At 50.8% G+C, this 26,050-nt stretch overlaps 1 protein-coding gene across 1 annotated transcript in view; it reads right to left on the reverse strand.

Moving 5' to 3' along the window:
* Positions 1–1,491: 1,491 nt before the first annotated feature.
* The window catches only part of PRICKLE2 (prickle planar cell polarity protein 2), a 100,805-nt gene continuing 76,246 nt past the window's right edge, over positions 1,492–26,050 (reverse strand). Inside the window, exons 4-9 of the mRNA XM_057375333.1 lie at positions 19,491–19,604; positions 17,619–17,756; positions 16,778–16,981; positions 15,087–15,273; positions 12,031–12,894; positions 1,492–3,365 (exon numbers count right to left, since the gene is read on the reverse strand). Of these exons, the coding sequence (XP_057231316.1) occupies positions 2,497–3,365; positions 12,031–12,894; positions 15,087–15,273; positions 16,778–16,981; positions 17,619–17,756; positions 19,491–19,604 (2,376 nt within the window). The 3' untranslated portion in view covers positions 1,492–2,496. The remainder of the gene's footprint in view (positions 3,366–12,030; positions 12,895–15,086; positions 15,274–16,777; positions 16,982–17,618; positions 17,757–19,490; positions 19,605–26,050) is intronic.

A 26,050-nucleotide genomic window follows, 5' to 3' on the forward strand; every position in this document is an offset into this window, starting at 1 on the left:
TGCTGCACGAGAGCAGCTCAGCTGTACCAGAGCTGACAGACAACATTCATTGTGTTTTTAATCACTGACAATGAATTAAACTGTACATATTAAATGCCAATTATATAATAACYTGTAGTTACAGTGTCAGACTTGTCGCTGAAAGCAATATTTCTATCCAACTTAGCAAGTCTGCTTTGGAAAATATGRAAAATCTGTGAAATTTCTAAGAAAAAGGCTGTTATTTACAAATTCCRGGTTGATGTCTCCCCCCAGTATGCCAGAGGCCCAGCAGGGATTTCGGCTGAGCTGCACTGACTTTTACCAGGTGAAGACYTCAAGACAACCTGAAAATGTTGAGCTGTGTGGATGTGGCTCTTGGGGATATCCTTTAGTGGTGAACACAGTGGTGCTGGGYTGYTCTTGCTCAAGGATCTTAGAGGTCTTTTCCAACCTTAATAACTCTAAGACATGGCTTTTTTAACAACAAATAATAGGGCCAGGTCACCAACCCTCAGGAAGTTGTATAAAGTGCCAGAGATGCTTTTCCACCAGCTTTTCTTGCCCACCAAAACCACATCAAGGAGCTGGTTCTTGTGCTTTTACTSCAAGACCAGCTCAGTGAAAATCAAGTTTTCTATTCACAATAAACCAACACTCCTTAAGAGCAAAAAACATACAGGAGACTCTTCCCTTTGGATGAATACTTCCATTTATTCCAACTGGAAAAAACATTTTTTTAAATATACTTAAGTGTAATTTCTTTTTTTTTTTCTTTTTAAAGGAATAATAATTATCACATTGTCCTTTACAAACAACAAAAAAATTCCTAGCAATAGTCTGTGGTATGGAGACATCCATCTTCCAGATTTTTCTGCATCTGCTGCTTTGAGTAGGCAKGGGGATGTCCCTGTGGGTGCCCAGGGCTGCCAGTGCCATCCCTGCAGAGGGACCCTCATTGCCAGGGCACAGAGAGGGGCTGGGCTCAAGGTGAGGGACACCCTGAGGTGCCAGCAGCACAYGGGGCGAGGGCAGTGTGGCTGCCAAAGCTCTCAGCCCTCCTGTGGCTCAAAGCCCAGCCTATCTTAACCCCCTCAGGGGCTCTGGGTGCCAAGAGCCCCTTTTGCAACCCCGGGAAGCACCGGGACAGCCTGGCATCGGCTCAGCYGGGACACGTGGGATGGCAGAACCCCAATGGATTAAAGCACACAGAGAACAAACTCACATCCACCATAATACAACACAGCTGAGCCTGCTATGGGGGCCTCTGCCACAGCCAGGGGCTGAGACCCCAGGGGACAAACCCTGGCCCCAAAAGCCTCACAGGGGCCAGGGCACCGCGCCGGGCAGGAGATGCCCGTGGGGAGCAGTTTGCAGGTGTTCTCATGTGATAGGCAGRAGGCAATACTGAGACTTCCACTGGGTAATGAACAGCAGTTAACATAAGCCAGGAGACTAGAGCACCATAAGACAAATCTATATTCAAAACAACGTCATGCTGACATCACACAATTGCACCATTTACACTTTATTTACTCCAAATAATAGTTCAATGTTTAGTAACTTCAGCGTTCTCTACAGAGGTTGTGAAATTCCTTCTCCGGCTTTGGTAATTTACAATGTTGCAGACATTTGGTAGTTGTGTTGTTTCCTGTTTAATAATAATAATTAAAAATAAAAGTCCCTTTGCAGCTGTCAGGGTTCCTGTATCTGACTGATGGGAGTGTACCTGCAAATCACAGGCTTCAAAATGCCACTGAGGCCTCGTCAAGACTTAATGAATCAGAAAATGTTCTATTTATTGACCAAGATCAAAACAAATGAACAGAAAAAAAGGGTTAAAACAAAAATAATCCTCAAAACCAATGACAACTCAAACTTTCACTGATATACTTAAGGRATTTGATGATGAAATGGAAAAAGGGATCCAAAGTACCGTTTGGTTAGCTCTGACTGAACACATTTCTGAAYGTGCATGCGTTTTCCCAGTGACTCCTAAGATATAGAAATTCCTCTGATATTACAAAATACAAAAATATTTTCTCCAAACTCTCATTTACATCGCATTTACAACAATCATGGAAATAACTTAGGCTCCCACACTGTCCAAGAGACAAATCACCTACCAACATGGCTAATGGAAAACAAAAATGTGGTGGAAAGCAAAAGCTACYGGCAAACTGATGCTGAGAGTCAACAGTGGCAACCAAAACGTAGAGACAAACAGAGCTCAAGGGGGTGGCAGTATCTGGGAGAAGGAAGAGAAACTACTGGGTAAATATTACAGGCTAAAGTGAACTTCTTAAATTTTTATCTCCAAAGTAAGATGTGCAAAATATATTCACTGTGCCCAGGATTATGACTATTTATAGAAGCCAGTCTACAACCTTCTTACAAATCCCTACTCTTCAGGCTTTTTTTTTTTTTTTTGTTACAATAAAAGCACTTACATGATCTAAAACAGTGCAAGATCGTGAGTTAATTTACATTCTCCCAAGGTGCCTGGCAAGGGTGCCATTAGGATATGATACAGTTTTTGCTCTTCTGTCTTTTCCGGCTGTGCAACTGTCCCCTGGCCCCCACSGTGGAGGATTTGGGCATGCTGTACGAGCCATACTTGTGCAGCAGCTCCTCGCTGGTCACGTACCGCAGGCGGGCGGGCTGCGGGATCGGCTCCCCGAGGAAATAGCCCTCGTTGTCGGACTCGGAAGAGGAGGAGCAGGTGGAGCACCAGTCGTATTCGGCAAAGTAGGGCCCCCATCTCTCGCCCAAGTGGTTCTGCAAGGCGAGATCCGACACCGTCCGGGGACAGTGGCCGTAGACGTCCCTGCGGGGACCCTGCTCCACGGGCTCCCTGCAGCTCCTCTGGTGCACGAAGGGGTCGTAGTCGTCCCTGGCTCGGAGCGAGGGTCTCTCCTTCAGGCGGTAGCACTGCTCGCTGGCCAGGTGCAGGGCGTTGTCGGAGCGGGAGCGCCGCGAGCGCCGGGGCCGGTGCGGGCGGTAGTGCCGGTCGTCGTCCCGCAGCGTGGTTCTCCGGCGCGTGCGCTCGCTCATCGGGGTGTGCCTGGGGATCTCCTGCGGCCCCAGCTGGCCCCCGGGCACCCCGCTGCCGTAGTCGAAGCTCTGGTGCATCCGCCCGTGCGACGGCCGCTCCCGGTAGCCGAGGGGGCTGGCGAGGTCGTGCAGGGTGGGCTCCATGTCCTGGTACTGCGGCACCGACAGCAGGCTGCGCACCGACTCGGCRCTGCGGAACTGCATCGACGAGTTCAGGGTGCCCATGTTGCTCATCTTCTCCGAGACGTTCATGCCTGAGTCTTTGCTCAGGTCAGGCATGGAGAACCTGGACAGGTGCTCCTGGCGCTTGGCTCCGCCGTCTGCTGAAAGGCCTTTGCGGGGAAAGGGCGAAGGAAAAARAAGAGTTAAGAATTTTCTGTCAGTGGAAATGTAAGGTGGAGGTTGGTTTTGGCCCAAGACTTTTGCTTTAAAAAGTATCTCAGTGGTTTTGATCCTGTCCTGAAGAGCCCTTTTTAAGAGGAGGGCTTTYATTTTTTTTTAAAGAGCAGACAGTTCCTCCTTTGGGGAAATCACACCAATTTAAGGTGTTTTGAGTTGGACTCCAAGCTGCTATTCACGACTTCCTTTCCCATATGTCTACACTGTCTGCGACTTGATAGGAATAACCAGCGATGCCAGGGAGAAATCATGCGTCAGAGGTAACCTGAGGCCTCCCGCACGCCGAGCWAACTAGGGTGCCATGATCCAGCACCCACACCTTCTGCAAGGACAACACATTTTGGGGACTAAACAATGTCGGGGCAGATAAAAACAGGGCCATTGACTTAATTCAGGGCTGTCACTATGTTGCACCTCACAGGTCCCCTGAATGACACCCATGGGGAGACCCAAGTTACAGTTGGGCTTCTCAAGACGCAAGGAAATAGCTGAGCTCCAGAGGGTGTGCTGGAGCTCCCTGTGAGCAGCAGGACAYTGGGAAGGTCAGGCTATGCCTGCAGATATCCAGGGAGCTGTGCATGGGCACGAGACTGAAACACAAGCTCCAGTTTGACTGGCTGTCCTGGTGGGGAGGTGACCCCTGGGTCTCTCCAATGTGCCAACCAGCCCTGAGCTCTGCAAGGGGCTTTCCTTCAGTGCAGGAAGCCTTCACCAGCAGCAGGGAAGAAGTGGGATGTCTGCTTAGCACCTGCCTGTCCAAAAACTCAACACACCCCACGGTGCCCTGGTCCTTGGCCTGTTTTCTGGGTGTTTCCGGACTATTTTCTGACTGTTGGCTTGACAACTGGCAGCAGTCAGTGGTTGCATTGCAAGCTCAGGACAAGATGTTTCACAAGTTATTTCWAAGGAAATGCATTTCATCCCAAATCAAACGCAGAGTGTTTGCTTTGGCGCCCTTCTCCCCGTCCCTCTCTGACAACCTCCCGGTGCAGACCCAACGCACAGAGCCSTGCACCATCAGCAGAATTTCCAACRTGACGCACAGCCTTTATGCAATCACCGAGAATTTATGGCTTTGYAAATTAATTAGGAAAAACAACAACCCAGCCCACAATTCAAGRATAAAGCTCTTTTTGCCTTAACAAAAGCTGCTTGCATTTCATCGAGAGCTCAGCTCCTTTGGCATTAGCTGCTGCTGCCAAACCTGGGCAAGGACAAGGGTTGCTGTCACTAACCCCATTCATGAGGTGCTTCAGGGTTTCCCTGGGCTCAGCCTTAAAAAGATCAACAGATCCTGCAAAGCTGGACAAGGTTTTCCAAACCCTGCCCTCAGTGGCACCAGGGAGAGCTTTAGCCACTCCTGACCTTCACGTGGTTTGATTTKGCTCCCTGAGTCCCAGTGCTGCAGACATTTTTTCCTGCTTCTTGGCCTTTCTGCTGTTAATGGGGATGTTTCTGATTACAGAGGAAAGTTGGGGAGTTATGTTACAGTTAATGTTACTGTTACAGTTACTGTTAATGTTACTAATGTTACAGTTATGTTACTGTTAATGGGGAGTTTATGATTACAGAGGAAAGTGAAGTGAATCCCTGATCACCACAGGAAGAGGGAGAGGCTGGGTTAAAAAGAAGGAAAATCCATGTTTTGTTTTGAAAAGGACACGCTTTTCAAGTCGACTTCACGCCTTCTTTTTTCTTCCCTAAGYCACGTTGGTTTTGAGTGAGCAAACCCAACCCTGCCCATTGACCTTTGGAAAAAACCCTGGATGGGCTTCCTGTCCCCTCTGAAGACCTGCCCACCCACACTCCACACTCCCATTATGTTTCTCCTCCTCGCTGGAGCTACGATCTTCTGCCTTTGAACCCAGTGATGACATTTGTCACATCAGGCACTGCTCTCCATGTCCCTCCTGTGGAGGAGCCCAGCAGCCCCTGGGGAGGGAGGAGCAACTCAGTAACATCAGCAAAACTTCCTGAGAAGCCAGAACAACAGCRGGACTGCTGGCAGAGCTGATCACAAGGAGAATCATTATTGTTGACAGCCCAATGTGGCCTTAATCAGATCTGTCAGACAATAGCTGACACTGAGRAAAATGAGCCCTCGGTGACACTTATGCAGCCCTTCGTTAAGGCAGCCAGAACAGCTCTGTGGTAAGAATGAGCAACAGGAACGCTGCGCAGAAATGCAGCTGCAACACCACAGGATCCTTCTGTGGCATCAACAGATGGATTTTAGCAGCATCATTACAAAGGGGCTGACCTTGTCCCACTCTCAGGGGTGTAGGGTGAGCTGGTGCTTGCAAAGAGGAGGGAACACATTATTCTCCAGGTCTGCTGACTCCGCAAGGAGAGTTTCAGCCTGGAGAAGAAGAAAACTCTTCCATTGTAACAGAGCAGAGGGTGACGGGGGCAGGCTCTGGCACTGGAGGGTTTCCCTGGCACCCAAAGGCAGTAGGTGCCCAGGCACACACAGGGTATCTCTGGGCTCCTGGATGGGGCAAAGGTGGCACCAACCCTCGTCTCCTGAGGTCTCTGCCATTCCAGAGCTACACCCATGCACAAGGCCCCATCTTCTTGAGTTACCAGCATTCATTTACAGCTGCTGCAGTCCCTCTTAATGAAGTGTTTATCTGGGAACACAGCTAAAAACCCAGGAGAGCCTCAGGCTGGAAGAGCACTTGAGGGGACACCCCACAATGCAGCCCTGACTTTCTCCTGACAAAGAAACCTGAGGATCTGTTTCCCAAGSCCATCCAAGGGAGCAGCAGCCCTGCTCTGGCCCGTGGCATGGGATGGTTGTTACCACATCACCAAGACCATTSTAAGGGTGCAAACCCATGGGTAAAGTGCTGACCCCACCAGAATTTCCTCTGCACAATGCTCTGAGACATGGAGCATATTCAATATTGGCTGCCCTAGATGCTCATGCCCTGGAAGAGGAGAGATGTCACCRCTGCCTCCAGTGCGATGCTTCGGCCAGTGACTGTCCTGGAGCCAGACTGCTGCCAGCACTGTGGTACACGTGGACACAGCAGGATTTTCTGCTGCTGCTCTCCACTGCATGGGGCTGCCAGGCTCAATATTTCACCCTGGAGCCATGGAAACGCACGCTTTTCCAATGAGTGCAAGGGAAAACTGCAGATGCAGTAGTGGAGCTGGCTGCAGCACCGAGAAAACCAAGCAGGGTTCTGGTTAACACTCAGGTTCACTAAAAACACACTGCACCATCCCCTGTGAAATCCTTCCCCACCCTGCTGAGAACCACGTCTATCCCATAAACACTGCCAAGGGAAATAACACCGCAGTGAAGGTACCCCTTGTGAACATCACCTCTACAACCTCGCCACAACAAAGCCCTCAGAGGCGCTTACATCCCACCGTGTGCTTTGCTAAACCGGGGCTGCAAGTTGCATTAATTAGGAATTATTAAAGAACTCAGCAAATGACAGCAGAGGAGCTATGGACACACAGGAGGGGACAGCATGGCATCCCTGTGCCACAGCCTTCCCTCTCACACAGCACCAGTCACCCTCACCACCCCTCAAACAGGGTTTATTTCAAGGTCAATCCCTAGAACTGAAAAGAAACTTAAGGAGAAACAGCCTGCACAGAGCTTTGTTTATAGCTCAGCCCCGTCTCACTTCTGAGCGACCTCGGGGCGTGCAGAAATAAAGCAGAACCTTTATGTAACTGGAAATCATGGAAAATAAACGACTTGGGGAAAGGCAGAGCCCCCATCGAGTGGRTCACAGTCCCAACAGCCTCCCACAGTGTGCCCCATGTGCGACCCATGGGTGTCACTGGGTATTTCCCAYCCATCACTCCTTTCCAGCTTGGTCAAACAAATCCCTATGTGTGGGTGCTGCCTGGAAAAAGGTTGGATTTTACCCCAGAAGATCCCCTACAGCTCCTCYACAAGCACTCCCATCTCCTTCACCCTCCCCAGCTGATGGCCAACAAGCCACCTTGGGGATGATGTGCTATTGCTTCCCCTGACATCTCCTTCCAGAAGTCCATCTGGGTTCTCCCTCTGGTTTGCATTACCCCACACGCTCTGCACTGTCCATATGTGACACTGAAGGGGTGAAGACATGCATGAGTCTGGCCCCCACAGCAGGCACACCAAACCTCCCACTGTTGAGTGGCAAAAGGCAAGTGAGGGGGAGAAGAAATGCTCCTGACAGTTTTACAGTRTTTTGGCATTGGGCCTTTGTGGTGGAAAACCTTAATCTTCACATTGGTTTTGAAATTGTCTGGCTTGGATTAGGGAGTGTTATACCTGTGTCTCAAAATTGCAAGAATTCCCCCCAGGGATCTTATCTTCCAGCTTGGAAGCAGATTTGTGCTGGCTGTGTCTGGGGGAAAGAGAGTGATAAGAACATGGTGGGGAGCTGGGAGCCTCCTTTTTTTTTTTCCTTAAAAAAGTCAGGTACAGCCAATGTGTCATTTTCTGGATTACATAACTCAGCTGGAGCACTTGGGGCAACCACCCTCTCCAGCCCAGGGGACAGAGGAGCAGTGGGATGCAGTGCTACTGAGCACATGGGGAGGGGGACCAGCATCCAGACACYCCACTGCCATCCCTGAGGGGGTTCAGGAGCTGCTCCCAAGCCCCCAGTGCAGRAGAGGCTGGGTCAATTAATGTCTCTCCAGAAAATATAACCCTGGCCCTGAGCCAGGGCTTGTTCTTACCCTCACCTGCCCAGCAGCTTTTATCTCCACCTCAGGCAGAGGAAGAAAAGGGACCTGGAGACAGATGATGCTGTCAGGGCACYGCAGCTCAGACATGCAGGGATCAGCCCTGTTCTCTCTGCTTTCTGGCTGTATCACAGTTTTTCTCCAGTCCTGGAAAAACAAACTATTTGGGGCCTTTGGGCATCTCACAACACAGATGAGAGGAGCAGTGTGTGCCATTCAAATGAAATCACATTCCACCTTGTAACAGCACCAGTTTAACACATTGTTAGATTGGATTTATGCCTGTGACAGAYGTGGTTGTTCCCCTCACCCAAACTCATTTTCTCAAGGAATCCTTAAAATCTGTTTCTCCTTTTGCATTCAACGTGACTCCTACCTCCAAAGGGCTCCTGCTCTCTGCAAGCAGCAGACAAAGAGACTGCTCCCAGAGAACAACATTTAGCCTGCAGGTACTTTCTTTATTGGGCTATTTGACCAGCTGGCGTTTTGTGGAAATAACTGCTTGGAWTCAGCAGAGATCAGCTCTTGATTTCTAATTCCACTGCCAGGCACATGGAGCGACTGCAAAACCTTTYTAGAGGGAAACACAAACACAGGGAGCAGGGCTGATGGACCAAGTATCTTCTGCAAAGTGATTAACCTCTAGTAGGATCAGGCTTCTCATCATGAACAAAGCTTCCTGRACAAATTCCATCTTAGCATCTCCTGATAGCTTAATGCAGGGAGCTACAAGGCAAATTTGCTACAAGATCCACTGTTTTTTGTTCTTGTTACTGCCATGAAAAGAAAAACAAAACAACACCAAAAACCGCAAAGGGAGACAAAGGAAGTACAATATCAAAGATAATATAAAATAAAATCAGCAAAAATTAGCTCTATCTTGGAAAACAGGCTGAGAAATWTTGTTTCCTTTTTGCTTCTCCATCTAAYGGGCATGCAGTGCAGRAGAAGGACACAGCCTCCAAGAAGCWGTAGCAGCTTGGGGTCTGCTGTAGCYTTCAGYTGAGGGCAGAACAGGGATTTTCAAMTAGAGACACRGAAAGGAAGCAGAGATGCCCTCCACCAGCAGGAGACTCTGCCCTTTGCCAGCGGATGTGCTTAAATCACACCAGCACAACCCAGAAGACAGCAGAGACACTCCCACCCAATTCACCCCCCTGCCAAGGAGCACAAGGAGGGTCACAGACACCTCTGCCATTCCTGTCCCTGCTGGTGGYGACAGCAGAGCACAGCCCAGCCCTGTCAGGGCACGAGCCCAGGATTAACCTGGTGTCTCACCTCTCCACTAACCCGGGAGGAATTGGCTTTAAAGCGATTAAACAGAGCCTTTTGGTRAGGTAGAAACCTGGGGTCTTGCAGGAGATTGGGGTCACGTAGATCTTGACCCACACAATGGCTGACCCCGAAATATTACAGGGAACAACATCTGCTCACGGCAGGGAGCTTTCCGGCCRAAGGACAGGGATTAGCGCTGCACAGCCCCTCAGTTATCTGCATTACTGACTGTCTCCGGCTAATTAGCAGTTAAGCCATAAGAGAAACATCACAGCAAAATCTGCTGCCAGGGAGGTACCAGCTTTTAACATGTGCTCTGCAGGTCAGGGTCTGTTTGCCCTTCAGCTCCTATAAAAAACAGAATGTTTTAGYGATGCCATAAAACCTGAGATGGATGTGGTGTTAATTATTTCACTTTATAAGGTGGAGAAACTGCGCAGCTTCGGTAGCTCCAAGGGATTTTGTATGTGGATGCCTGGGAGCTTCTGGCAAAGCAGAACTGGAGGATGTGGGGTGGAGGATGTGGCGTGAGCCAGACCCCCAGGCTGTGTTTTGGGGGAGCTCTGTGGGTTGCTTGCTGGGCAGCTTGCGGGGCCACAGCAGGGAGTGCAGGGATGGGAAAAGCCAGGCAGCAGGGTGCTGTGCCCTGACATCACCTGCCCAAAAACCTGCTCCCCCACAGACCTCCCCCAGGTCACCGAATCTCCCTGTCCTCAAAACGCTGCCAATTAAACAGGATGATAATTGTGTCCTCCATAATTGCAGACATGGCCCTGGGGGAGCTGCCTGTTGCTGCTGCAGTGCCCCCAGCTCAGCTGAGACAGCTCCCAGAGCAARGAAAATTATTAGAACCTTACATATTAATAAAAATGTTATCACCTCACTCTGCAGAGATTCCTCTGCAGTGAACACTCACTGCAAGCCCCATCACGCTGAGCATCTGCTCCAGAAGGCAGGAAAGCAGCGAGCCATTAAGGCAGGCACTGCCCCTAAGGAAACTCAGACTCWGGCTCTGTAGGGAGGATGGATGCCTTTGGGAGGTCTCCCTCCCAGCATTTTAAAATGGGATTTTTAAAGTAAAAGGCAGAATGATTTTCACTTTAATACTCARGCCTTGCCACATTTTCTGTCTCTTGACCTATATCCCCAATTATTTGTTACACTTCAGCTCCAAAGCATGCAACAACCCCTCCACCGCTCAGGGATTGCTCATCCAAGCTTGGTGTTGCTCAAGACTCTTTGTACTGATGGGGTTTACACAACACAAGTTTTCAGGAACACAAAAGGCCTTGGAAACGTGGAGCTTCGCTTGAGGAAATGCTGTTTTGAGAGCGATTCCCAATTCCCTTGCTATTTCACATCTATTTCTCCTCTGTGCATATCTGAGGCTGTTTAAGCAAAACCCYTGCCAGCTCATTAGCTTCTCCTCTCCCCCTACTTTTCCACTTGCTGGATAGGGAGATCCTRACTGAAACAGAGATCATTTCACATCTTGGCACGGGGTTGGCAGCTTTCCTAAACAAACACACCAAACCCCGGGTGCGGGTGAGGAGGCACGGGGCGTAGCAGAGCAAACCTGCCCATCCAGGCAGGGAACAGCTCAAAACTGGGATTCAGGGGGGCTCAGCTCTCTGTGGGCTCAGCAATCCTCATCCCCCAGCACCAGCATCCTGTGGGGACCCTCAGAACTGGGTACAAACACCCCACWGGCCACTCCCTGCCCRAGACAGAAGGGCTCCATTTCGCAGRGGCTGAGACACAGGACCTGCCCAAATCCAAGCAACACTGGCCTGGAACACAGAAAAGCCAGGGGAGGCGCAAAGGAAAAGCAAAGCAGTTTGTCTGGTGAGCAAACCAGGCTCAGGATCCCCTTTTCTGGGAAGTTTTGTGCTTCAAGAGCAGCTGTGGTGGTGAGAAGAGCAGCAAGGACGGAGCCTGCCCAGCGCTGGCTGCGGACAGAGCCCCACGCAGACGCGTTTGTGCATGCACACCCATCCCCACAGCCACGGGTGAAACCCAAACATGTTTGGGGTGAGAGGACTGGGAAATATGACCCTGGGATGTGCTCGTGAGAAACGAGCTCAGCCTGATGGGACAAGCATCTTGCTTGGATTTTCCCTACAGTTTCTACCAAGGGTCTGGGGAAGAGGAATTAAAGAGCTGTGCATAGAGGGGGAGGAATTTCCTTCAACTAGTCGTGCTTGAGAACTGCAAAACATTCAAAAGGGGYTAACTGGGCCCGTTTCAAAGCATTTAAAATATTTTTAGCCCGCAAGGGCAGCTGACAGCAGTCCTTCAAGAACTGAAGGCTGGAATCTGCCTCTCTCTTAGCAGCTGGCCTTGATTTTCCCCCTCTCTTCACAAAAGGGAGGATTAAAAAGCTTGCAAACATTTGTTTTGAGCTGCACAGAAAGGCCAGCCATCTATAAAACCCTGCATTTGGTAAACAAGCAAGCAAAGGGAAAAGGACTGCCAGGCTCATCAGGACCAGGCAGACAAGCTGTGTCACCGAGCGGTGTCCCCAAGCTGTTGGTCACCCCCGTACTGGGAAGACACCAGAACACAAGGGGCTCAATTGCATGGAGGGCATGCAGGGGTGGTCTCAGGGTGGCAGGGGTGCCATACCTGTGGCGTTGGAGAGCGCCAGGGACTCCATGGAGCCCCGGGGAGTCTGCTCGGTGGGCGTCAGGTCCTCGCTGAATTTCAGGGCGTTGATGGGGTGACGGGTGCGGCACTGCGGYGTCGGCATCCCTCCCTCCTCTTCCTCTTCGTACTTGGGGACTTTGACACTTCCTCTGCTCTCGGGGAAGCTCTGGTTGGACATGTCACTGTAGCTCTCCTGCGAGCGGAGCCTCCCCGAGTAGTAGTCCTCTCTGCAGTCCTGGATGAAGCTGCCGCCGTGGCTCTTCATGGCCAGCGAGGAGCTCCTCTTTTGGTTGCTGAAATGTTTCGCCCATAAATCCGACTGCGAGCTYGGGACCTGGGTGGGGTTATAGGAGGTTCTTATGTTGCACTGGCTGAGAAGCTGCAAGGGGGTTTGGGACTGGCTTTGCTCCATTTTGCCCCCGTAGTGATAGAGCTCRTCCCGGCTCCTCCACAAGTGGTCCCTGTTGAGGCTGGGTGTCTGGCTGGCCAGGCTCAGCAGGTCCATCTGCAGGGACAGAGGGTCCACGTCGGTGGAGAGGCGGTTGGAGGTGACCTGCAGCTGGTTGCAGGGGCTACGTGCCCCCTCATCTCCCTTGCCCTTGTTCTTGCCGATCTTGGCGCTGCGGCGCGATTCCTTGGCTCGCGCGCTCTGGAAAGCCGAGTCGGARGAGTCGGAGCCRTTGGGGTCGTCGCCGATGCTGCAGGCCCTGGAGCAGAAGATCTGCCCCTGCTTGGGCAGGAAGGGCCGTCCCAGCAGGGATTTCTTGCACTGGGCACAGCAGAAGCAGGTCTCGGTGGCGTGCCAGTGCTGCCCATCRTACGTCATCTGGCCCTGGTCAATACCTTGAGGGGGAACATGAACAGCGTCAGGGTCAACTAATGCTGCATTTAACACCTGCACCAAAGGCAGGCTGGATGGGCTTCTGAGCAGCCTGYTCTAGTGGAACACATCCCTGCCCGTGGTGGGGGGTTGGAATGAGATGACCTTTAAGGTCCCTTCCAACCCAAACCATCCTATGACTCTGTGATCCCCCATGAGTGACATGCACTCRGCCTTGCTCGTGAAAGCTCTTTTTCAGGGTTCCTCTTATGCATGAAGCTAATCCCATTTTTAATTCCTCCCAATTCTAATTCCAKGCCTTTGCTTGGGAGTTACTCAGGGTTGGGAAAGGCAGCAGAACCATGCCCCAGGCTATTCTGTATTAAATGGGGATATTTCCGATCATAAAGCAAAGGAATGCAAGAAGTTCTCCATAAAGTCCTTGAAGTAAAAGCAATAATATGCTGCCTATTAAAAAAAAAAAAAAAAGCCTCCAACTGAACCATAATGAGGAATTTGTGCTGCCTTGGTTAAGCATGCAACAGAGCAGATGACATCCCTGTCCCTTGCTGCTCCTGTGGTCCCATCCTAACTTTATTTTGGCTTCTGGGGCTGCTGATCCAAAAGAGCATGGAAAGAGCTGGCCCCAGGGGCTGGGCACACACCCTTGCCTTGCACCCAGCCACATTTTCTGGGATGCTTCACCAGCCCCCATTGGGTTCAGTAAAGGAATTGCTGCAGMCAGCCTGTCCCCCACCAGCCAAACCCCAGGGAGCAGTGTCTGCACAGCAGTGTCAATCACAGCAAAACTCYTGGGGTTTCAATTAAAACATTTGCACACTCGCTGAAGCTGCTGTTCCTGGCCAAAGCCCTCGTTAGCTGAGAAACTGCCCCCCACATGTGCCTGCACASCCACAGCGGGGCCAAGGGCTGCCAGGTAACTTATAAATGAGCACTGTGTTAATGGTCTGTTTTATTCCAAGCTGAATCAGGTTTAATATAAGTGGTTCTTTCCTCCTCTTACACTAAGCAAAATGCTTTTGTACAGATGGGAGCGCTACATTTGTGGGCACCAGAGACAAAAGATGGTGGGTGGGATTTTATCAGCTCCTTTCCTGCTGCCCAAAGACACCTTGCAGAGGAGCCTCTTTACTCCATCCTCACCCACCCAACCCAAGCTTTACCAGTCTTAATCACAAGCTTACCTCTGATTTATGTAGGCACAGAGCTCAGTTCACTACTACGAGCGACTTGGTAGCAAAATGGTTGCAGTCCCTCCTCTGCTAGAAATGTGCAAATATGCACCAAAGCAGACATTTTACTCTRAAAACCTGACAGTCAGCAGGCTGCAGCTGGCCAGTTGGGGTGAAGGACAGCAGATGGGGGAAGTACAAGAGAAGTACAGCATTAACAGCTGCTTCTTCACCATTCTGCAGCTGAGCTTTTGGGAAGGATGTGCTGCAGGTCACAGCAGATGCATCCTCCAAGTGCTTTGCTGAAACCCTGAGTTTCCCCTCCCTGTGCCATCTGGCTGCTGCACTAGAGCAAAATTGTGGTTTTTTTTTTTTCTTTCCCTGCAGCCTATGAAATATTTGAACACGTGAGCTCACCTCCACGGACAAAGGAAGGGCTGTCTGCACGCTCACGGTGCTCAGCCAAGTGGCAAAGGGGGCTGRGRAGAGCAGCAAGGTGCTTCCCAGCCMACCCAGCCTGAGGACAGCTGCCCYCAGAATGAAGTGCATCTCAAATCACTGCTCTAGAAACATAAATTGACCCTGATGCCTTATTTCTTTYTGTCTGAGAACATCTATCTGCAAGTTGATTAAAAAAGGCTCAGAAACAATAATGATGCCTAATGAACAAGCATCTTTTCTGACAGTAGCTCATCAAATCATGTGATCCTTTGGCAAGCCTGGATGGGAAAAATCTGAGTCGAAGAGACAGGCTGTTTACAGGAAAATGAGATTTAAAGGAAAAAAGCCATGCCAGATAAATTTTATTATGCCAGAGAAAGCTTTCACTAGCTGCCATTGCTCCTGAGGTTGCCCTCTGCTAATCCTCCCCTCTCTGACTACAAAAAGGGATAAACAGTGGTTTAACCAAACAAATCACCATGTTACCTCCTTGGTGGGATGGGAGAGAGCCATGAGCACAGGTGGTTGCCCCATAAGCCACAGGGCTGTCAGGACAAGGAGCCACAAGGACCACCACGTACCGATGTGCTGGGCGCAGGTGTCGCAGTACTCGGCGTACAGGGACTCGAAGCAGCTGCAGCAGTAGGGCCGCCCGTCCTTCATGATGTAGCGCTGCCCCCCCAGCACYGTCTCACACTCGAAGCAGCAGAAATGTTTCATGTGCCAGTGCCGCCCTTCAGCTTCGGTGCACTCATCGGCAAAAATGATCTGGGGGAAGAGATACGAGCATAGGGCGGAGCTGGCAGAAAAGGGAGTGGGATGTGGACACCAATCTTCGTGTCTCCTGCCCATGCATGGCAGCTGTGCCCCTTTATTTGTGCAACCTCTGAATTTTACAGCTAAATACCCCCAGCCCTGCTTGGGAAACTCCCGTGGTTCGGTTTGTGGCAGGGCACCCATCATTTCCCAGGAAAATCCATTAAAATGCAAATTCCTCGGGAGTGTTAGTGCCCAGACTGCGAAGTGTTAAGGCAGAGCTGCAGTAATGTGCTAGTAAGCTCATCCATCAACTGGAAAGGTCGATCAGGGTAATAAACACACTTATATACAACCTATCGATCTGGTGGACTTGAGAAGAACAGAGCAGCCACTTACTGGAACACATTTACCCATCTCTGAAACAGGGACCTGAGCACAAAGGATGAGCAGAAACACAGGGAGAAGTGGCAGCTCTCTGGAGAGGAGAGAAGAGGGAGCTACCTGACTCCTCACCTCATTGCTACCCCTGGGTGCTCATAAAGGTGACTGCAGTCTTTATACCATGGGGAAACTGGGGCACAGAGGGCTGTTAAGGATGGGCTGCTTCCTGGTTCTCTGCCTTGGCACAGTGTACACCAAAAGCTTCCCCTGCAGCTCCTCCTACTCCTGAATTACTGTTTCTCACAATTAACACTTGATGTTTTAGGGGAAGAAAAGCATGCCGAAGAATGAGCTGAATGAAAGACTTAAATGAGAATTTGCAGGAATAAAAAGGACATGAAAAAAAATTACCCAGCCTAAGCCACAAAGAAATAGAGCCAGTTGAATGGTATGGGATTGTWTCTTACTGGTAATGCTACAAATTTAATTGGACACATACATCAATGCTCTTTATATGTGAAGTGCATATAGCCTTGGATATTTACTATTACACGCTTGCAAAGATGGGAAGTGGTATTTCACAGTACATACAGTTTTCCACGCTACAGTTTTCATAACTTTAAAAAGCAGAGCAATTTCCTTCACCAACCCTTTAAACAGAGATTGACACTTGAGAAGTGCTCAGAGGCGACTCTTTGCCATATCCTATATTGGTTTTACATTCTATTTGTTCAGCCTCTCTCAAAGCCTATTTCAGCTTGGCATGTACTCAGACACAACCAACTTGTAAGAAACACAGCACTCATCCTACCAGGGGCTTCTTCTGGGGGATTGGAGGAGAAGGGAGGATCACCAGCTTGGCTAAAATCACAGCACGGGGACTGTGCTTCTACTGAGAACACTCATGGAACCCTCCTTCAGCTTCCTGAGTGTAGATGACATTCTAACTCACAACAGTTCTAGACAACTGCAATGAAGAATACCTGACACCTCAGGAAAAGCTTATTTGAACCCTTGGCAAAGCCAAGCTATCAGATTTGGTGTGCATGCCTTCATGGAAAAGTCAGGGATGGAGGGAAATGCCACCCAACCCTCCTGGGCAGCAGCACTTGAGGCAGATGCCGGCTCTTACCTCGTCACACGCAGCACAGCGGGGCTTGAGGCACTCGGCRTGGTGCCTGCCACAGTAGATCTTCCCATCCTGGTAGAAGTAGATCAGGTCAACCAGCAGCTCRTTGCAGACACTGCAGATGAAGCAAGGAGGGTGCCAGCAGACGCCGTGCCCYGCTCGCGAGGCGAAGACGGCCATGTCCCCTCCATTGATCTGGCCGCCACACTGTCGGAAAAAACGGGGATTAACGGGGGTGTGGGTGACCCCACTGCCACCCATCACCAACCTGCTGCTCTCACAGCCACTCCCCTGCACAATGCCAGGAGCTGAAGTGACAACTCCATGTCAAACACCTTGAAATGTGCCCTGACAGACCCCAGTGATTACACCTGGCCGGGTCATGCGCATGGGCTTGTCCTGCAAGCTTCAGAACATCACAGAATGGTGTGAGTCGGAAGGGACCTGAAGATCAACAGTCCCAGCCCTCCTGCCATGGGCAGGAACACCTTCCATTAGACCAGGCTCCTCATCCAACCTGGCTTTGAACACCTGCAGAGATGAGGCAGCCACAATTTCCCCAGGCAACTTGTGTCAGAGCCTCACCACCCTCACAGTGAATCTAATATCAAATCTAAACGTGCCGTCTGTAAATTGAAAGCCATTTCCATAATCACTATGTAAATCACTGGTAAATAGTCCCTCTCCAGCTCTCTTACAGCCCCTTTAGGTACTGGAAAGGTGTTTAAGGTCTCCCCCGAGCCTTCTCTTCTCCAGATTGAACAGCCTGACCTCKGTAAGGCTGTCTTCACAGGAGAGATGCTTCCCGGGTGATGCAGGTACCAGTTCATCAGCCGTTACCCACCTGCTCACAGATAGCTCCTGTCATGGTTACAGGGAATGGCCGAACATTGCCTCTCCCCAGATTTTCCCTCTTCCTCTGGTTGCTGAAGAGTTTGAGCTCCCTCTTCTCCTCCTCATCCAACGAGTTGCARTAGCGGACCTAAAAAACACAAGTGATGCTCAGTGCCTGGGGTGTCCTTGGCTCCCTGGCCAGCGTGGAACAGCCCCATAGGTGCTGCAAACCTCTGCGTGGGGGTTTTTTTATCAGGGCTCCCCTTGGCTCAGGGAGGCTGCAGAAATGCAGGTATCTGGGCTTCAGCCTTCTGCGGTTTGGTCAAAATCTCAAAAGCTAGAGATGAGAAGAAAGAGGAAGAGGAAGGTTGCTCTTTGACTGCTCAATTTGTAGAAAAGTCTGAAAAGTTGGGTTCTCAGAGTCCCACCCAGACCAACGACTGGACTGATGGTTTCCCTACTTTCTCCATTCCCCTTCTGTAGCAGAGATCTTCATAACATTCCACTGGCATTTCTAGAGCACAGACCCTTTTCCCTACACAAATGACTGCTCCAGTGATTTGTGAACTATTCTAGCACAGGGTCAAGCCTGTGCATTTGCAAAACCTTTGCACTGGAATGCAACAAGGAAATAAMATAAAAGGATCCAAACAATGAATGATGCAATTTCCCTGAAGCTTATAAAACTCTGAGGTTTTCCTGGCCATTTCCATCCTGCAGGCTTAGTTCTCAGCTGGTTGCATTTCAATGGGGAATACAACTGAAGAGCCAGGGAGGTCAAATGTAGCACCAGAGCCCAATCCACCCTCATTATATGGGAGAGCTGGCTCATGGAATCGAGCAGGGTTATTTCAAACAAGCAACCAACACACCTTGAATGTCCAAAGGAACAAAACTGAGCATGAATGGAAACYGGATGCAAAATCTGCCAGTTTGCAGAAAATACACACAGACGCGCGCGGCTAACTTGCAGCAACACAGGCTGCAGTAGCAGTATTTGTGTGTATTTATTCTCAGGTTTTTTGGCTGTCAGAGCCTGTGGGTTTCCAGCAGCTGCCAGGGAAGCAGGCAGGCAGGTTGAGGCCCAAGGGTGTATGGGAGGAAGCCCCTTCCTTGTGCCTGGAGCTCCCCCCATGCTGACAGCRCTGTGCCCGTGGCACCCAGCCACACGCAGGCAAACTTGTTAAAATCTCACCGAGATCAAACAAGTTACCTACATGTATTTTCCAGAGCGGCTTCTTCAGAAAGTGGCATGAAAATAATTCTTTTTGTTTACACAAGGAAATTTTGCGGGTTGCCAGAAGCCAGTGTTCTCACTGGTGAGATCAGGACGTCAGAGACCAGACCCTTTTTGCTGCCTCACATCATTCTTGCGAGATGTCAGAAGGTTTATTTTGCTCTGACTGGGTTTGACTCAACCTGTGGCTTGCCAGGCTCTCCCAGCTCATGAGGCTCAGCCCCAGTGAAGCCCCTCCTCAGCACACTCATTCCCACTCCCATGGTAAGCCAGAAGCAGCACCTGGGAAAAGGCTTTTGCAACTTTGGATCTGTCTCGAGATAATCTCAACAGCATTCCAAGCCACTTTTAACGGAGCCTTGGCCTCCAAGGGCTGAGAAAATGCTTTTATTTCAGACAACTSAAGAAAGATGATTTAAAAAATTTTAACTTTAAAAAACAAACAAATCCCCACCTCCAACAATCAAAGCAGGGAGTAAATAGATCAATTTACACAGCAAGATGACCAAAATTCAAGTAAATCCCCCTGAGAAGCAGAAAGAGTTGAGAAAGGAAAGCCACGCTTGCCGCAAGCAACCCCAGGAGGAGCATCCACTCCCCACCCGCAGCCCTGCTGATGTCCAAGGACATTTTCTGGATACTGACCTCATTGTCATGCGGTGGCAGCTGGTGAAGAAGTTGCTTTATGCGAGATTTCTCTCCCGGGCTGTTGACATAGGGAACCTTGTCCTCGGGCAGGCAGCTGTAGTACTGGTGCACCTAGGGAGCAAGAGAGGGGTCTGCAGTGGGGTTCCCTGGCCAAGCCCATGTCCCCGCGCCCGGCCAGCGGCCACCCCCTGAGGCAGCACACGCTGGGTCTTCCCAAAGATCCTGAGCATGGAAGCACAGGCAGGAACTGCTCCAGGTTTGCTGTCCTTCGTCCTCCGAGGACGAGGGGCGGCGGGGTGGGCGCGTTACCGTTTGCTCCGTCAGCCTCCATAGTGTGAGCATTGCGCCGGCTGCGGGGATGTGTCGGCACCTGCCTCGGCAGCGAGGTTAAAGAGGCTGCGCCCCGGCAGTCTCCGTGTTGCCGGCTATCTCAGCCTCCACCTCCATCAAACCCCTCCGGGCTTTTTTCTGCAGCAATTTGTGGAAATAAACAGCAGATAAAATCTGTTGGAAGGCTTAGGTTTTTTTMTTTTTCTCTTTCGTCTCGGAGCGTGTAATTAAAATCAGCTATTAAAAAGGCTGGGGAACGGCGTGCCCGGCGCTGGGAGYGCAGCGCAGCCCGGAGAGGAAGCACACCCTGAACCCCAGCGTCTCTGCTCCGACTGCCACACCTGGGATGTGCACTCGAGGGCCGGGCCAGCACCAGGAGAGGACTCACCGCCGCTCGAAACAGCCACAGTGATGGTGATGGCTTGGGAAGAACAAGGAGAAGGTAAAGGTAAGGGAAAGCTCAGCTGGGACTGGGATTCTCTGCAGCCCCAGATGCYTCTGGATGCTCGGGAGGGAGCAGAGGGCTGGCTGGCTTCCTTAAATCTGTGCTTGGCTAGAGAGATGCAGGCTGCTCTCCCAGTGTGTACAGCTTTCTGCCTTTGCCACGGTGGGATTAGCCTCGAGATGCTCCCTCAGCTATCTACAATTCATTTTGGAGTGGCTGCGCTGCCTGCAGCTTACACAGGGTTTTTCCCAAATGACACTTCCTTTCCAGCGGCTTCTGACCAGCTTTTTCCCTCGCTGTATGCTTTGGACTTTGGCCTAGAGAGCACCACCTGGTCCAGCTCTCTCCAGAGAAGCCCTCCCTGCCTGCACAGCCCACAGCATCTGTGGGTCACTGGGAGGGCTGGGGACACGAGCTGGTCACACAGGCCTGGCTGGCAGGGGAGCTCACTCATGGGCTCGCAGGCTGACGGGGGTGGCTCTTATGCAATTATCTTCTACACAAAGAAATACCCTTTTATTCCAGAATAACTATCTAAACCTAGCTTTATTCAGGAATAATTGCTYTGCATTCATCTCACTCCCTGCTCTCAATCAGAACTACCTGCGAGCAAGAGCTGCTCCAGTGATTTTCTCAATTTATGGTTCCTCCCCAAACCGATGTCACYATCCCCCTTTCCCCATCATCAGGTTTTCCAGAAAGGGAGATTTTTAGCAGATTTCCACACGCAACTCCGCAGCGCTGATGACAAGGGAACTGCTCATGTCACAAAGCCGAGGAACACACTGAGCATATGCCACTGCAAAACCCTAAATTTGTTTTGCTAAGGCACAGCAGAAACAAACCCACCAGCTATGGAAACTGTCAAAGAAAGAATGGCTGCGAAGTATTTTGTTATGTTAAAAAGAAAACAAACTACGTACATTAGAATACTTACTTTGCATTTATAGAGCATCCTTCGTGCASGGACATCAAAGCACATTAAAAATACCGAAATTCTTACGACGTGCTACATGAGGTAGCAGATACACACACTGCAAAGGACCAGCTGCAGCATCACAATGTTAAATGAGCTCCCTGAGTTCATGCAGCAAGTCTGTAGCAGAGTTTKCAGTTGAAAATCTCCCAGTGATGCCCCAGCAGCCGCACCATTCCGTTTCCTGAGCTCCAGCTTCCACACTGCCCGGCACACGCTCCTGCAGGCTTCTCCTGCCAAATTCCCCACATGCACACAGGCTGCGCCCTGCACTCACATTGGTTAGCTTGTGTTTTGATTTCTTGCAGTGAAGTTTTTTTGCCCACCCAGTCCTTGAAGTTGAGAGACCATAAATTACTTTTTTTTTTTTTTTATGAAGAGCTGCCAAATGCCTAAGCAATGAGCCCCAAGACGCTCACCCTGGGCAAAAATGAAGGATGGAAGCTCTTCCTTCAGCTGCCAGGGTGCTGCCTTCCCGGAGCCCAATCCAGCRGGATGTACGTGCCCAGCTCCATTCCTGCTTCCGCTGGGAAGTTTTCCATTTATTCTCAGCAGGTCTGCAGGAACTGGTTCCCATCACACCAGCAACATAGCTTGGCAGGGATGGGCAATTTGGTTTGAGAAGCAAAACAAAATAAACACAACAGGCTCTAACCTGTGTTCTGTTGCCTGAAATAACCTGAAAGGGTTTGCTTTGGATCTGCATCAGCCAAGGGGTGCAGGGGTGCTTATGGAGAGAATGGAGCAGGGGCAGCTGCCAATCCTTGTCCAGTGCTTGAGGAACATCTTCTGGGGAGAAAATCATTACACCTGCCAAGGGCTTCCTCCAGCCACCATCCCCTCCTCATGAGGAAAAACTCATACCAGAGGGATGCACAGATCCTTTTWCCTGGGACATCACTCCCATCCCAAGAGATCCATCCAGAGGGTAGATGAAGAGCTGAAGGACGCCCCTTGTCCAGGCTGATATTAAGCCAGGCTTGTGCTACAGAACTGTCATTCATCACCCATCCCCATGGCTTGAGCCCAGCCCCCTGGATGGGAGACCCAGCCCTGGGAGGAACAGGGTCACAGGCTGGCAGTGTCCCCACCTCTGTGCTCAGCTGGCTGCCAACAGCATTTCTGACCCAGTGGGAGCAGCTGGGCTGGCATTTGCCTGTGGGATGCTCAGAAAKAAAGAAGGAAAAGAARATTCTTAGATCCATCTGGCTTTTAAGGAATAAGCCTGCAGAAAACATTAACTTGCTGGAAAACGAGAACTGCTCAGTCTGCACTTTGTTTTTGTACAAAAGGTCACTGTTTCATGCTAAAGTAACTCCTCCTCCATCCAGMAGCACACATAAGCCTTGTAGCTGGTGAGCCTTGCAAGGCCAGAGCCAGACCCCACACGTGCTCCTCACTGCTCTTACAGGCTCTGCAATTTGAGTTGCACCCAGATAAGGACAACAGTGCGGGCAGTGACCCTGGAGAGATAACATTTCCCCTTTAAACCATGCAGGATCTGTAACTGTTTTATTATTAAATATTTCTGCTGTACAGCACAGCAGCTCTGAGTCCTCCTGTTTCCTCTCAGAACAGATCYSCTCTGCCCACRTTAYCCCAACAAGCATCACTAACAYACAGGGGCCGTTTGTGGGGCTGGACTAAGCTTCATCCTTATTTTCCCCACTTGTCCCACTTCACTCTGACTTCTGCTCACATGTGGATGGGAAAGACCCCAGAAGAATCTGGAAAACATCGGCTGAGTTAAAACAAGGCTTCACACAACATCATGAAGTCGCAGATGCCACGGGGATGGTTTGGCTGGTGCACTGGACACAGGGCCAGCTCTGGGTGCCGTGGGATACTGGGCGGCTGGGCAAGCCCCATCCTGCCCCAAAAACGTCCCACTCTGTGCAGCCAAACCTGGCACAGCAGATATCCATCTTCTCACCTTCAAAAGGAAAACGTCCAAAAACCACGTTTTGCTAACAAAAACTGATACACGTTTTGGAAATTAACAGCTGCTTGATGCTAAAAGGGGAGGGGAAGTGGGGGGAGGTAGAAATTAAAAAAAGAAATAAACCAGGAGAAAGGAAAGAACATAATGTAAAAACRGGGTAGGGAAAAGCCTTTAAACTGGAGCCAACTCTATTCAAAGGCACTGAGGAAAGTAATTACATTAGTTTACAAATGCCTTTGTGTTCTGTGGTCTTCTTAGGTTCGGGGTATGTTTCCAGTTTGACTTTGACAGTTTACAAAGCTACCCTGGCCCTGCTAAATGAAGGCAGCATTGCAGCTTGTCCTGGCGGTCCCAGGGYGACCAAAGACAAAACCCACATGAGCATATCTGTGAGCAAAGCCTTACACCTCCTAGAAGGAAAAGTTTGCAAACATCCTGTAAATTCAAGCTATTGATGAAGGATCCCTTTGATCAATGAATTAAAGGAGGYGGAGGGGAAATATCATGTTTCTTAYGCCACGAATCGCTGTTGGGAAGCAGCATTTGGTTGTACTCACCCCGAGCACTCACCCCTTCCTAAAGCACCCACCAAACCGGGCTGTTTGGGATGACTGTACAGCTGGGATGGACTACAAAGGAGCACGCGGTGTCCTGGCGCGGGTGCCGACTTGCTCAGCCCTCACAGCTCCRGCACAGCCAGCTGGGCCATCCTGCCTGGCTCTCATCAAACCAAACAAGCTGCAGAAACATCTGCAAGGCGTTTGCAAAGAGCCCTGCCAGGGCAGGACGTGCTGGCCTGCGTGCAGGAGGGTGCCTGAACAYGGATGTCCCCAACAAGGGGACCTTGCTGAGTCAGCCACAGCGCAGTAAATCCTCACACACAGCGGAGTCTGCTCAAAATACAGACACAGCAGCATCCCCTACATCCTCCCCATACCCAGAACAGCATCATTTCCCCTGGGAACATGCCAGAGTACCGCAGCCCATTCCATAACACCCGGGGATGTCCCGTGGCAGCACAGGGAGCTGTTGGCACAGTGATGGGTGTGCTCGGCCGTGGCCCCTTCTCCTGGCTCGCTGCTGCGTGCAAACTCCCACGGGATTTGGCTGCTGCAGGAAGRAGGCAGCCAGTGGCTCTGACAAGCCTGTGCCAGCCCGGGCGAGCAGAGCTGCTCCTGTGGCTTGCCTGCTCCTCCCCGGTGCTGGCTTCTGAACAGCACACGTCAGGCTTTAATGACCCTTTACACTGAGCACTTMAAATTGACAGAGAAACAAACCTGATGCTTTTGCATGTCCCTCATTCCTGCTGGCCTCCCTCGGAAAAGAAAGGGGGGTAAAAAAATCCTAAACAAACCACACGCAAATAACTTTCCCAATATGTCTGTGAAATGCTGCTAATGCCTGTACACGTCGACTCACACGCAAACTGCACAGATGACAGCACGTGTGAGCCTGGAAAACGGGTTCAGTGTGCTTTGGCCCGAGTCTGGCACGTCCTCCTTTTYCAAAGCCATTAGGATACAAAGCACTTATTTATTTTTTGAAGCAAAACAATCCTTACAGCAAGGCCAGATGCTCTGAGATGAGGAGGAGAGTGGGAACTGCTGGCTGGGTCTGCCAAGCACGGGGATGCAGCCAGGCACGCACCCTGGAGGGATGCAGAGTGTCCCCTGAGACCCCAAAACCCCAGCTGGGAGCMGACCCCATCACCCCCAGCCCCCTGAGCACTCACAGACCGGCAGATGCGATCCCCGGCGCCGGGCAGTCCGGCATCCCGCAACGCCGGGCTTGCTCTTGGAAACGCGCTCCTAACTCAGAGGGACAAAAGCAGGGAACAAAGGGAAAAAATCATTTTTCCGAGTGCTGTTTGTTCTGGCACGCTCTGCGGCTTTCCGCACGCTCCTCTCCCACGGCTGACAGCAGCCGAGGCGTCGGAGCGCCGCTGCTCCCCGGTCCSAGCCCTGCCAAGCATCCCTGCAGCTCCAGAGATCCCGCGGAAGMGCCGCTTCCTGCTGCCATCAAAGAGCAGCGTTTGAATGAAGGCCCTGCGTCCACGCGTTTTAAAACTTGTGAAAGCGTATGACACGATTTTCCTTTTTTTTTTTTTTAAGCAGGAATTGAATTTGGATTCAAAGRAGCCAGATCAGTGCTTTTAACAGCACCAGGAGAGGTCTGTGCTGCACGCCCCGCAGGGTCCCCTGGAGCACCGGGAGTGATAATGATCATCTGCTGCATTGATCATCGCTGATCATTCCCCTGGCTATCCCACTTAGCACGCTGCTGGATTTCTGAGGCATGGGACAGCGCAAACACGGAAAAACTGGAATTGCACACCGGAATCACGCTAAAGGAGAAGTTTCTATTGGGTAGCCMAGGATTTTTGAGTTTCCTTTTCCAATCCCTGCTCCTCCCCTGCCTCTCACCTCTGCTGACCGCCACACAGCTGCTTCAAATTTCAGAATGGAGCAAACCATGTCAGATGAGTGGCTTGGTTTCCATGGCCCACCAAAGGCAGCTGATTCTCTCCCTGATAGGAAGATTGTTCAAGGATTAAGTAATTTTAACAGCTTCTATTGGCTCACCGCGATCAGGACAACACCCCAGCATGAAGAAAAGGAGCCGAAATCCACACACATGGTTTTGCCGTGAGTTTTTTTTGCAGCATGGGATGTGCTCAAACTCCTCCATCCACTCCGTTCCAGGCAGGGGGAACAGCTCCAGGAGCTCCAACCCCACCCCAGCTGCCCCCAAGTCACTCAGCACTGGCTTCACACACGGAAAAAGAATTCCTGTGCGGGACTGCTGCTCCATCCAGCAGCTGGGATGCATTCGGCACAGTCCAATGCCTGGAGGCTGGATTTAGA

This window comes from Malurus melanocephalus, unplaced genomic scaffold (assembly GCF_030028575.1).
Source record: "Malurus melanocephalus ecotype Western Australia unplaced genomic scaffold, MMel_1.1 scaffold_245, whole genome shotgun sequence".
Lineage (NCBI taxonomy): Eukaryota > Metazoa > Chordata > Aves > Passeriformes > Maluridae > Malurus > Malurus melanocephalus.